The following is a 12,301-nucleotide window of genomic DNA, read 5'->3' on the forward strand; positions in this document are numbered from 1 at the left end:
TGAACTCGTTACCTGTATAAAAGACACCTGTCCATACACTCAATCAAACAGACTTCAACCTCTCCACAATGGCCAAGACCAGAGAGCTGTGTAAGGACATCAGGGATAAAATTGTAGACCTGCACAAGGCTGGGATGGGCTACAGGACAATAGGCAAGCAGCTTGGTGAGAAGGCAACAACTGTTGGCGCAATTATTAGAAAATGGAAGAAGTTCAAGATGACGGTCAATCACCCTCGGTCTGGGGCTCCATGCAAGATCTCACCTCGTGGGGCATCAATGATCACGAGGAAGGTGAGGGATCAGCCCAGAACTACACGACAGGACCTGGTCAATGACCTGAAGAGAGCTGGGACCACAGTCTCAAAGAAAACCATTAGTAACACACTACGCCGTCATGGATTAAAATCCTGCAGCACACGCAAGGTCCCCCTGCTTAAGCCAGCGCATGTCCAGGCCCGTCTGAAGTTTGCCAATGACCATCTGGATGATCCAGAGGAGAAATGGGAGAAGGTCATGTGGTCTGATGAGACAAAAATAGAGCTTTTTGGTCTAAACTCCACTCGCCGAGTTTGGAGGAAGAAGAAGGATGAGTACAACCCCAAGAATACCATCCCAACCGTGAAGCATGGAGGTGGAAACATCATTCTCTGGGGATGCTTTTCTGCAAAGGGGACAGGACGACTGCACCGTATTGAGGGGAGGATAGATGGGGCCATGTATCGCGAGATCTTGGCCAACAACCTCCTTCCCTCAGTAAGAGCATTGAAGATGGCTCGTGGCTGGGTTTTCCAGCATGACAACGACCCGAAACACACTGCCAGGGCAACTAAGCAGTGGCTCCATAAGAAGCATCTCAAGGTCCTGGAGTGGCCTAGCCCGTCTCCAGACCTGAACCCAATAGAAAATCTTTGGAGGGAGCTGAAAGTCCGTATTGCCCAGCGACAGCCCCGAAACCTGAAGGATCTGGAGAAGGAGGAGTATGGAGGAGTGGGCCAAAATCCCTGCTGCAGTGTGTGCAAACCTGGTCATGTGATTTTCTGGATTTTCACAGTTGAAGTGTACCTATGATAACAATTACAGACCTCTACATGCTTTGTAAGTAGGAAAACCTGCTAAATCGGCAGTGTATCAAATACTTGTTCTCCCCACTGTATATACAGGGAGTTCCAGTACTAGATCATGGTGCAGGAATATGAGGTATTTGAAGTATCTACAGTATGTACGTGAAGGCAAGGTAAAGTGACTAAGCATCAGGATAGATAATAATAATAATAAGAGTAAAATAAAGAACAGAGGTACAGCAGCAGCGTATGATGTGTAAAAGTGTGTTGTCGGTATGCGTGTATGTGTATGTGAATCTGTGTAGTGTGTGATTGTGTATACAGGGCCTTCAGAAAGTATTCATATCCCTTGACTTTTTACACATTTTGTTATGTTACAAAGTGGGAATAAAATTGATTTAATTGTCCTTTTTTGCAAACGATCCACACACAATACTCTGTAATGTCAAAGTGGAAGAAAAATTCTACAATTAAAATGTTTTATGAAAAATTAAACACTAATATATCTTGATTAGACAAGTGTTCAACCCCCTGAGTCAATCAATACATGTTAGAATCACCTTTGGCAATGATTACAGCTGTAAGTGTTTTTGGGTAAGTCTCTAAGAGCTTTGCATACCTGGATTGTACAATATTTGCCCATTATTATTTTTAAAATTGTTCAAGCTCTGTCAAGTTGGTTGTTGATTTTCAAGCCGATTTAAGGCAAAACTGTAACTTGGCCACTCAGGAACATTCAATGTTTTCTTGGTAATTAACTCCTTGTGTTTCGGGTTATTGTTCTGCTGAAGGTGAAAGTGTCTGTTGGAAAGTAGACTCAACCAGTTTTTCTTCTAGAATTTTGCCTGTGCTTAACTGTATTATGTTTATTTTTATCCTAAAAAACTCCATAGACCTTGCCGATGACAAGCAAACATATCATGATGCAGTCACCACCATGCTTGAAAATATGAAGAGTGGTACTCAGTGTTATGTTTGATTTGTCCCAAACATAACGCTTTGTATTCAGGACAAAAAGTTATTTTCTTTGCAAAATATTTAGCAGTATCACTTTTGTGCCTTCCTGGAAACAGGATGCATGTTTTGGAATATTTTTTATTCTGTACAAGGCTTCCTTCTTTTCACTCTGTTATTTATGTTAATATTGTGGAGTAACTACAATGTTGTTGATCGATCCTCAGTTTTCTCCTATCACTGCTATTGAACTGTTTTAGGAAGTGAATTAAGAAGGATGTTATTTATAACTGTTGCGTAAATTTCAGCCAAAATGTCTGTGTGCGCCATTTCTGAAAACGTCTGTGCACATACACAAATATTGAGATTTATTATTGTGGGGGCGTAGATCAGAAAACCAGTCAATATCTGGTGTAACCACCATTTGCTTCCATTTCCTTTGCAGAGTTGATCAGGCTGTTGATTGTGGCCTGTGTAATGTTGTTCCACTCCTCTTTAATGATTGTGCGAAGTTGCTGGATATTGGCAGGAACTGGAACACACTGTCGTACACGTCAATCCAGAGCATGCCAAACATGCTCAATGGGTCAATGTCTGGTGAGTATGCAGGCCATGGAAGAAGTGGGACATTTTCAGCTTCCAGGATTTGTGCACAGATCCTTGCGACATGGGACTGTGCATTGTCATGCTGAAACATGAGGTGATGGTGGCGGAGGAATAGCACGACAATGGGTCTCAGGATCTCATCACGGTATCTCTTTTCAATCAAATTGCCATCGATAAAATGTAATGGTGTTGGTAGTCCATAGCTTATGCCTGTCCATACCACAACTTCACTGCCACCATGGGGCACACTGTTCACAACGTTGACATTAGCAAACCACCTGCCCACACGACTCCATACACATGGTCTGCGGTTGTGAGGCCAGTTGGATATACTGAAAAATTCTCTAAAACGATGTTGGAGGCAGCTTATGGTAAAGAAATGAAAATTCAATTATTTGGCAACAGCTCTGGCGGCCTTTTATTGTCCACAGCACAAGGTTCACAGTGTAATGATCATGCTGTTTAATCAGCTTCTTGATATGCCACACCTGTCAGGTAGATGGATTATCTTGACAAAGGAGAAATGCTCACTAACAGGGATGTAAACAAATTTGTGCACAACATTTGAGAGAAATCATCTTTTTGATTGTGGCCTGTGGATCATTTCTGGGATCTTTTATTTCAGCTCATGAAACAAGGGACCAACACTTTACAAGTTGTGTTTATATTTTTGTTCACTGTACAAACTCATAGTTTATAAATTATGCCCCAGGTATTTAAACGTCTTCCACAGGCTAGTAAAGTAGTAGAAGGTTATTACTACCTATATTTTGGATTTTTGTGTCTTACGGATTCATGGAAACAAGCAACAGGCTGTACTATTCAGTACCAGATAGTTAGTGCCAATTTATGAAGTATCAGAAAGTACAGATCGATCAAACTCAGATCGATTAGCACATCATTTCTAGGGATATACCAGCTAAATAATAATAAAACACTACCTAATTCCCTTCCAAATGTAAAACTTATATGCTCCATTTAGATAAATTGGAAACAGGTATTAGCCCCCTAGGCACTTTCCTATTCAGCTCTTAGCTCTAACTTAACCATCTTGATGGAGTGCAAACTAGGTTATTGGTCCGATTTCATAAAGTTCAGAGGAATTCTGCTCTTGGGAAAGAGTGGTGTCATTTACACCATTTTTTATTTACAGACGTTGAAAAATGACAGTGTCCTCAGACGGCTGCAGCCATGTTGGGTCCATTACTCCTGAGCAGGTGAATCAGAGATCGAATGACTGATGCCAGTGGGCGAGTCACATTTTGTTGGGCCATTTCCTGTATTCTTTAAATAACTGTGTAGGCTCCACTCATGCACATACCTGAATAAGCTTCCTCAACCTCCCCAGTCAGTAACAAGTCTCTGCATAGACCAGTTTATTAAATTACTGTATAATAAAGCTATTCAGTTGAGGTAAATGGGAGCTGTGGCCTGTGACATCTCAGGTGTCATTGACTGAGCAGGGTAGTGAGTGCTCATAATCTGTCTTCATACCAACATGCATTATATTGTACTTTTCACTAGGTTTCAAAGCACCTACATTGTGGAGAGGTAACTTGTGTTCAATCTAATTTATGTTGCTCTATCAGGATCCTGGTTCAGAATATTTATAGTGAGGCTCAACACTATTGGGACAGTGACACATTTTTTTGTTTTGTTTTGGCTCTGAAATAATATAAGGACTATGAGGTTAAAGTTCAGACTGTCAGCTTTAGTTTTAGGGTATTTTCATCTGTATCGGGTGAACCATTTAGAAATTACCACACTTTTTTGTACATTATCCCCCCATTTTAGGGGACCAAAAGTATTGGGACAAATGCACTTATGTGGATTAAAGTAGCCAAAGGTTTAGTATTTGGTCCCATATTCCAAGCATGCAATGATTGCATCAAGCTTGTGACTCTACAAACTTGTTGGATGCATTTGCTGTTTGTTTTGGTTGTTTAATAGATTATTTTGTGCCGAATAGAAACTAATCGTAAATAATGTGTCATTTAGGAGTCACTTTTGTTGTTAATAAGAATATGTTTCTAAACACTTCTACATGAATGTGGATGCTACCATGATTACAGATAGTCCTGAATTAAATTGTGAATAATGATGAGATGCACCAATATCATACCCGCAAGACATGCTAACCTCTCACCATTACAATAACAGGGAAGGTTAGCATTTGAAGGGGTATGATATTTGTCTAACTTTCTTACACAAGTGAATTCATCACCAATACCTTTGGTACTCTAAAATGGTACTCACCTATGTATAACAGGTGCTGTAATTTCTAAACGGTTCACCCGATATGGCTGAAAATACCTTCAAATTAAAGCCTGAACCTCAGTCATTGTATCATTTCAAATCATAAGTGCTGGAGTACAGAGCCAAAACACAAAATGTGTCACTGCCCCAATACGTTTGGAGCACAAAACCGTACCTATGAGTAAATAAAATAGCCTAGTGTACGTCAATTCAGTTCTTGTTGATCCTAGAGCAAAATACAGCAAGCAGAGACTGAGGTGAGAGATACATGTTTTGGCATCTCTATAACCTGGATACAACATGTTTCATACTTGTACAACAAGTCATCAGTAACCAGAAGGTTGATTATTAGTCATTCATTGTAAGATGACACACAAACAAGACACAATTTGCACTGGGCAAGACATTGACATTCTTAATAAAACAGTAATTTATTTTTTTTACACTTTTTTTGTTTGTTGCCACAACAGCACATTACAAGGGCATCGTTAAGATATTTTCTCCAAGGCTCAGTGATCATCACGTTCACACAGTACACACCTGGCATGTACATGGCATCTCCTTCAAAATAAAAAAATAATACCCAGTTGCAAAGGTGAAATCTAAGTTCATCCTGCTAAATATGATAATTTTGGTTTGGTTCTAAGCCACAAAGAATGGTACAGGAAGCACAAAAGACATGTAACGCATGTTGAATATGCTCATTCAATAGTTTACCAGATTCAAGCTGGAGTTGTGAAATGTGTACAATAGTTTCCGTTAAGTTATAGTCTAGCAGTTTTTTTTATTGAAGTATGTGTTGGTACGCTACAATCAGAATCTAAATGTTTGCATTGCTTAAAGGTCCAATGCAGCCATTTTTTTAAATCTCAAAATCAATCCTTTCTGGGTAACAATTCAGTACCTTCCTGTGATTATTTATTTTTGACCATTTTAATTGAAAACAAAAAGAGCTACTTAAGCAGTGAGCAATTTCTCAAGCAAGAATTTTGCTAGGACTGCCTGGGAGTGGTTTGAGTGGGGAGGGGAAAACTGAAAATTAGCTGTTATTGGCAGAGAGGTTTGGAACTCCTTATTGGTCTATTAACCAATTTACTGCATGGTGACGTCACCATGGAAAACCAAAGCTCCCTCCCAACAAAACAGGCTGACATTTCAGGTGGTCTTTTCAAACAGCTCTTACACTAAAAGGGCATTATAATTTTCACAGTATTATTCTAACCTTATAGTGTGGAAATATAAAGTCACGTTTTTCACTGCACTGGGCCTTTAAATACAGTAACATTTGCAATTTAAAACTTTTTTGGTCTGCATTTGAAATTCAGAACACTTTGCATAAGCAAAAAGATGGCTCAAACTTCATTTTCTGCTAGTGTGTGCTTCTGACTCTCCCTTCCTCTTAATCCCTCATTCTCTCCGCCTCTCTTTCCATTCCGTTCTCCTTCCTCTCGTTCTAACTGGCAGCTCTTTGTAAACGATGGGTAAAGGACAGAGCAGACTAACTTTACGTTACAATAAGAGTGCTAAATAAAAAGATGAGGTAAGAAAGTGGTTTAATTATAGATCATGCAGAACATGCTAAACAGAAACAAAAAAAACAAGGAAGTAAAAAATAAAGTTTAAAAAAGAAACGTGTGCATTAAAAATGTAATTATTACACAGCTTTGAGTCTTTGGTTACAAAGTAGGTTGAACAATTTCACAGCTTTTTTTACCCCCAGCCCAGAAAGTAAATATGTGCAATATAATTTTTAAAACGTTGGGAAAGTATGGCAACTGTCTTCCAATTTTGGCAACAAAGAAACTACAGCAAAGGTTTATCAAAATATAACTACCAACGATTCATATCTCAAAAACTGTCGTTCACCTGTACAATCCCTCTATGCTTTTAATACTTTACTCTTCACAAAATGTACATTCAACCTGGATTAATTTAATTAAGTTAACTGCCTTTTAGTGTTAGCGGTGATATGCCATGGGAATTGCCTTTTTAAAAGAACCTATTGCATTTACGGAACTACTTTTTGCATTAGACTACCAATTGACTGCCTGACAGATAATCTAACATACCAGAAACAAAAAGAGAAACTAGTTTATTTTTTATAACATGTATTTCTGTGACATTGCTCATTTACATTATGAAAATAGTATCCCTGAAATAAATAACTGCAAACATTAAAACTGAACTAATGAAGGTATTTTTTTATTTGTGTCAAAGTGTGGTGGCTCTGGGAAAACTAGTTTTGGTCTTCTCACGGCGTGAGACACATTTTTCCTATGGTGGGGGGAATCCTTTCCTCCACCTCAGTCTCTGTTGTTCTCATTCCCACGTTCTTTTCCACTTGCTACCAACAACCCGGTGTGGAGTGGGGGATAGAACAGTCAAGGGCCTCCCAGGAAGTAGAACCCCCCACGTTTTTCGGCCTCTTTGACCACCTCCACTACCGCCACCATGCGCCGGATTGCCTCTTACCCCCCGTGGCCCTGCACCGCACTCCTCCCCTGGCCAGTTCCCCATAGACTTAACGCAGGACACCCAGCCAAAAGAATGCTATCACATGATGATGATTGTCTAATACTGGGAAGGCCCGACGACAGCAGCAGCACGCAAAATGAAGCATGGCTCTTCACAGGAGTCGAAGACAAGGGTGTCAAACAAAAGCTGATTTTGCTTGTTTTTTTTTGGCTTCTAAAAAAACAAATCAAATGCAGTTCTGAGCTCTTTTTTTATGTTGCAAGGCGGCGGGAGAGGCAGGGGTTGGTTGATTGTTGGGGTCTCCTCCTCCCGTATGTCGGGGAGGTGTATTACGGGAGCATGGGATCACACGGAGGTGACGTTGGGCTGCTGTGGCAGGCTGAAAGCCTGGGTTTCACCCTCCAGGGGGGTGTTGGTATTGGCGTTATTGGTGGAGGGTAGCTGCTGAGAAGGAGAGGTGCTGCCGGCGGGGCTGATTTGGGTGGACGACAGCTGGGTGAGCTGGTCCATGTTGGCCAGGGACTTGAGCACGGCGTTCTCCTGCTCAAGCTGAGAGTTCCTCTCGTACAGTTCCTTGATCTGCTCCTTCAGCACCTCCACCTCCTCCCGCACTGCGTACATCAGGTGGCTCTTCACTAGATCCTGAGGAAAGAGAGGCCTGCCATTAGCAAAACAATTTAGGACCATACAACAATGCACACACACTACAGCTTCACCACCCAAGCTTCACCACTGACTTCAGGTCAAATCATGTACTTCATGTAGTGCCTAGTTAGAAGGTAAAACGAGACGCACTCACCATTGCTTGCTCTATCTTGTTATCGATGGCAACAACACTGGCTCCGGAAGCACTGTGGAGATAAGAGAAAAATAATGTTAATACCGAAGGAATGAGGAAAAGAGGGGCCACCCTATTCCTTTGAAGATAATCATCAAATCATCTATTACACATTCAAATTTATGTTGCTCTTCCAAGGTATACTACTTGACCAAAAACATGTGGACACCTGCTTGTTGAACATCTCATTCCAAAATCATGGGCATTAATATGGAGTTGGTCCCCCCTTAGCTGCTATAACAGCCTCCACTCTTCTGGGAAGGCTTTCCACTATATGTTGTAACATTGCTGCGGGGACAGCATATATATAAAAAAAATAAAAAAATAAAATCCATTGCAAATGAGGCAAATAGTTCCCTCTTGATAATCACCAAGTCTCGGTGTGAAAGCGCAACATGTCATGCTTTGATGATCCCATATATCCAGTGGAAACGTCATAAAATGCCAAACACTTTTCCCTTGCCGGAATAGGCAAATTGATACAATGTTAAAAGTTTGCTGGCAACATACCTAGTTGATTGTATCAAATCAATGTTGCACTTCACTAGCTGAAGTCAAATATTGTACTGCCCATATGTAGCATGTTTTTGGTCACAGGTTCAGGAATTGCTGAAGAAATGCAACTTTTACCTGGAGCTAACTCTGCAAATAGCACGGCTGGGTGATTTAAAAAGTCAGTCAATCAATAATATAGTAATACTCTTAGCAAAAATGCTTATCTTTAATTTACAATATGTAGAATCTGAGAATAGAAAGGCTCAAATTTTTTGAAAAATCACAGCACAGTTGAAAAATATATGGCAAATAGAAATCTAAACAGGATAGTGTTTAGAGATAGACAGGAGGGATTGAGTGGAGCTGAAGGATGGGTTCAATAACATTGATGGAAGCCAAAAGCTGATCTACCCCCTACATTTTTTAAATTTATTTTTGTATTGTAAAAACAATTCTCAAGACAGATAGAAAGGGATCCATACAGGCGGAGTAGATTAATGTGATTTAAAGAACCAGAATTTTAATGGGAGGATGGGGGGGAATAAGCATGGGAGGATAAGCATGGGAGGATAACTTTATTTTCTATTTGACAAGTCTTTTAAGGCTAGTTTGTTTTTTCACCTTTATTTAACCAGGTAGGCTAGTTGAGAACAAGTTCTCATTTGCAACTGTGACATGGCCATGATAAAGCAAAGCAGTTCGACACATACAACAGAGTTACACATGGAATAAACAAACATACAATCAAGAATACCATAGGAAAATCTATATACAGCATGTGCAAATGAGGTAGGATAAGAGAGGTAAGGCAATAAATAGGCCATGGTGGCAAAGTAATTACAATATAGAAAATAAAAACACTGGAATGGTAGGATGTGCAAAGGATGAATGTGCAAGTTGAGATACTGGGGTGCAAAGGCGAGCCTCGTCGGCGCACCCTTTGCAAATAAATAGTCAAGTATGATATCTAATACAATGCATACAAAACCCAAGGTTTAGGGAATAAGCGAATTCCAATAGAATTGTTGTAGCGAACAATTTGTTGGCAACTGGTGGTCACTGCATTCTTGAGGCAGAATAATAACATGCCACGCAAAACAGAACGGAACAAAAACTGATTGTTATTGGAAGTTAAACTTTGTATTATTTGCGCTTCTAATGCAAATCAAATCATACGTAAATAGACTAATCTCACAACCGTGTATATCTTTTTGATGCAAATGCATAAGAGGCGTGAAGTGAAGTGCTCTAAACCACCATGTGCAGTGAAAACCGTTCGGGAATTTTTTTTCAAACACCATCCTCTGAATAAATATGTCTCCTTTCAGATGTAATACAATATAAAACTATACTTTGTCACGTTCTCTCTAGACAGGTTTGAGGATATTATTTGTAGCAATCTGTTGTTGTCTAATCGACAACACAGTCGAATACACCGCGTTTATTGTACCCTTTTTATGATGGTTCCCAATACCTCTCGTTTGTCACTCCGTTAATCGCCTTATCCTTATAGAAAATGCACAATACTCACCTCGTTCAGGGCCCACCGTCTTGTTGACACATTAAATAATCAAACATGTCGCTATTTAATCCCCAAAGGTTGTCATTTTTTATCCTTTACAAAGACCAATGTGCAGTCGCTGCCTTTCCTGTACGACACCGCCCTGCAAAGGCACGACTGAACAAAGGGGCGCAACACGCCACTAGAAGGTGCTCTGGCAAGATAACATTTTGTGCAGGTCTGTAGAAGTTTGCTATTAATGTGATTTCAAATTTTACTGAACCAGCTGAAAACATGAAATGTTATTCTTCATCCATATTCACGGGTGAGGTAAAACTATATGGCCCATGCTGTTCTACTCCAATGACTGCGGAATTCCTCAGCACAAATCAAACATGAACAGCATACAGAATATGAATTTGCTGTAAATATGTATCAACTGCCCCTTTACAATTAGTACTAGGAGCACATCAGCATGGGTTAAAGTCTTGAGGGGACACGCTTGTGTGTGTGTCAGGGTATCTCAACTGTTACAGAAAACTATGCAATCCTTTTCAAATCAGGTCCCAATTATTCCATAAATGCCATAGACTCCTCCATGCAATATAAACAAGGCACCTGTCAATCATTGATGCTATGGTACTGCCTAGGCCCTGTATGTGACTGGCAGCAGCACAGCAAGGCTCTGATTGGACTTGCAGAGAGACCGTCACAACCGCCCATCAAATGTCACACCACATTAAAGTTACTGATGCTACAAGAAAGAAGGCAAAGCCCTTGTAATCACTGCAAAGTCGATACAAATTGTATTACAGTGGCACAACACCACCAATGACAAAATACAGTAACAACTCTAAATGGGACACTTTGTTCTTCTAGTAACTGATCATGGATATAAAACTAGAGCATGAGCACAAGCAAGTAGATAAAATCCCACTAAAAAACATTGTTAAAATCAAGCATTATTGACTAGTCTTTTTCATACCATAGCAAAGACAGCTACACAATGATGAGGAATACAAATGTTTCCAAAATCCTCAAAAGCTATTACCTGCATCGTGCTCTGTAAGAAACAAAACGCCCTGAATATGCGGGTGAGGTTCCTGGCGTGCAAGGAAGACTGTAGCTCATTTTGCAACGCATGATGCCCAAAAGTTCCCCAAACACAACTCTCAGTCATAGGTATCAGTGTTTTGATGGTTGTGTGTGTCTCCAGTCTTTAAAAGCCTTTTTACATGTCACATTGACTTGCTTGGGAGAATTTTAGGGGAGGGGTTTGGTGCACTTGACATTCTCATTTGCCTTCTCGTGCAACAGGCTTATATGATCACATTTATTGACATTCACTGACAAATTTAATTTATCACACTGCATGTGTCAACCCACCCCTTTATTATATCCATATAGACTGTTACTAAAGGAGTCTTAAAAAGAAGTTAACTCATAAATCTCTTAAAATCTGCACAAGGTTTCTTTGGTCTCTCTCAAAACCAAATTATGGCACTCACGTTTAAATAACTACATTATTGAATATGGATATTCAGGGTGCTAGTTAATATTTTCAGGTTGTGTGTGCCTTCTAATTTACTTTGCCTCAACTTTATTTAAAAGCTCCAATGCGCAAAATCCTTAATGGTTTAGAGCACAGCATTTATTCTTTAAGTTCTACTATTCTACTATTTACAGTGATTTAAGAGTTTTTACTATTAGCCTAATCCCATGATAAAAACTTGTTCTGTTAGTGAATTTACTCAAATAATTAAACTAATCAAATTTCCAACTCAACTTTCCTCATGTCAACAATGTCCTCTCTGTCCAGACTGAAGCAGAGTTTCAAAATGCAAACGTCCAACTATCAAAAGCAGGTATCAAAAGATAGAAAAATAAAACTGGATCGTTATACAATTTGACCTTTTCCGGTCTCTCTACTCAAAAGTGGACCATTGAGGAGCTATTGTTCTTGCTGTGATTACTTACTTTCGACATACGGGTAAGAGGGGAATGTTATACTATGCTGACAGGTCCACAATAACATGCGAAACCGCAAAATGAACTGCCCACATTCCACATCTTTGACCCGACTTGATTGCAATCTGAGTGGATGATAAACAAG

The 12,301-nt window shown here is 39.8% G+C and overlaps 1 protein-coding gene across 1 annotated transcript in view; it reads right to left on the reverse strand.

Annotated features, from left to right (window-relative positions):
• Positions 1-5,285: 5,285 nt before the first annotated feature.
• LOC139408963 (TSC22 domain family protein 2-like) overlaps positions 5,286-12,301 on the reverse strand; it is a 41,513-nt gene continuing 34,497 nt past the window's right edge. The window contains exons 2-3 of the mRNA XM_071153494.1: positions 8,154-8,205; positions 5,286-7,996 (exon numbers count right to left, since the gene is read on the reverse strand). Coding sequence (XP_071009595.1) covers positions 7,700-7,996; positions 8,154-8,205 — 349 coding nt within the window. The 3' untranslated portion in view covers positions 5,286-7,699. The remainder of the gene's footprint in view (positions 7,997-8,153; positions 8,206-12,301) is intronic.

The sequence above is a fragment of the Oncorhynchus clarkii genome, chromosome 5, assembly GCF_045791955.1.
Source record: "Oncorhynchus clarkii lewisi isolate Uvic-CL-2024 chromosome 5, UVic_Ocla_1.0, whole genome shotgun sequence".
Lineage (NCBI taxonomy): Eukaryota > Metazoa > Chordata > Actinopteri > Salmoniformes > Salmonidae > Oncorhynchus > Oncorhynchus clarkii.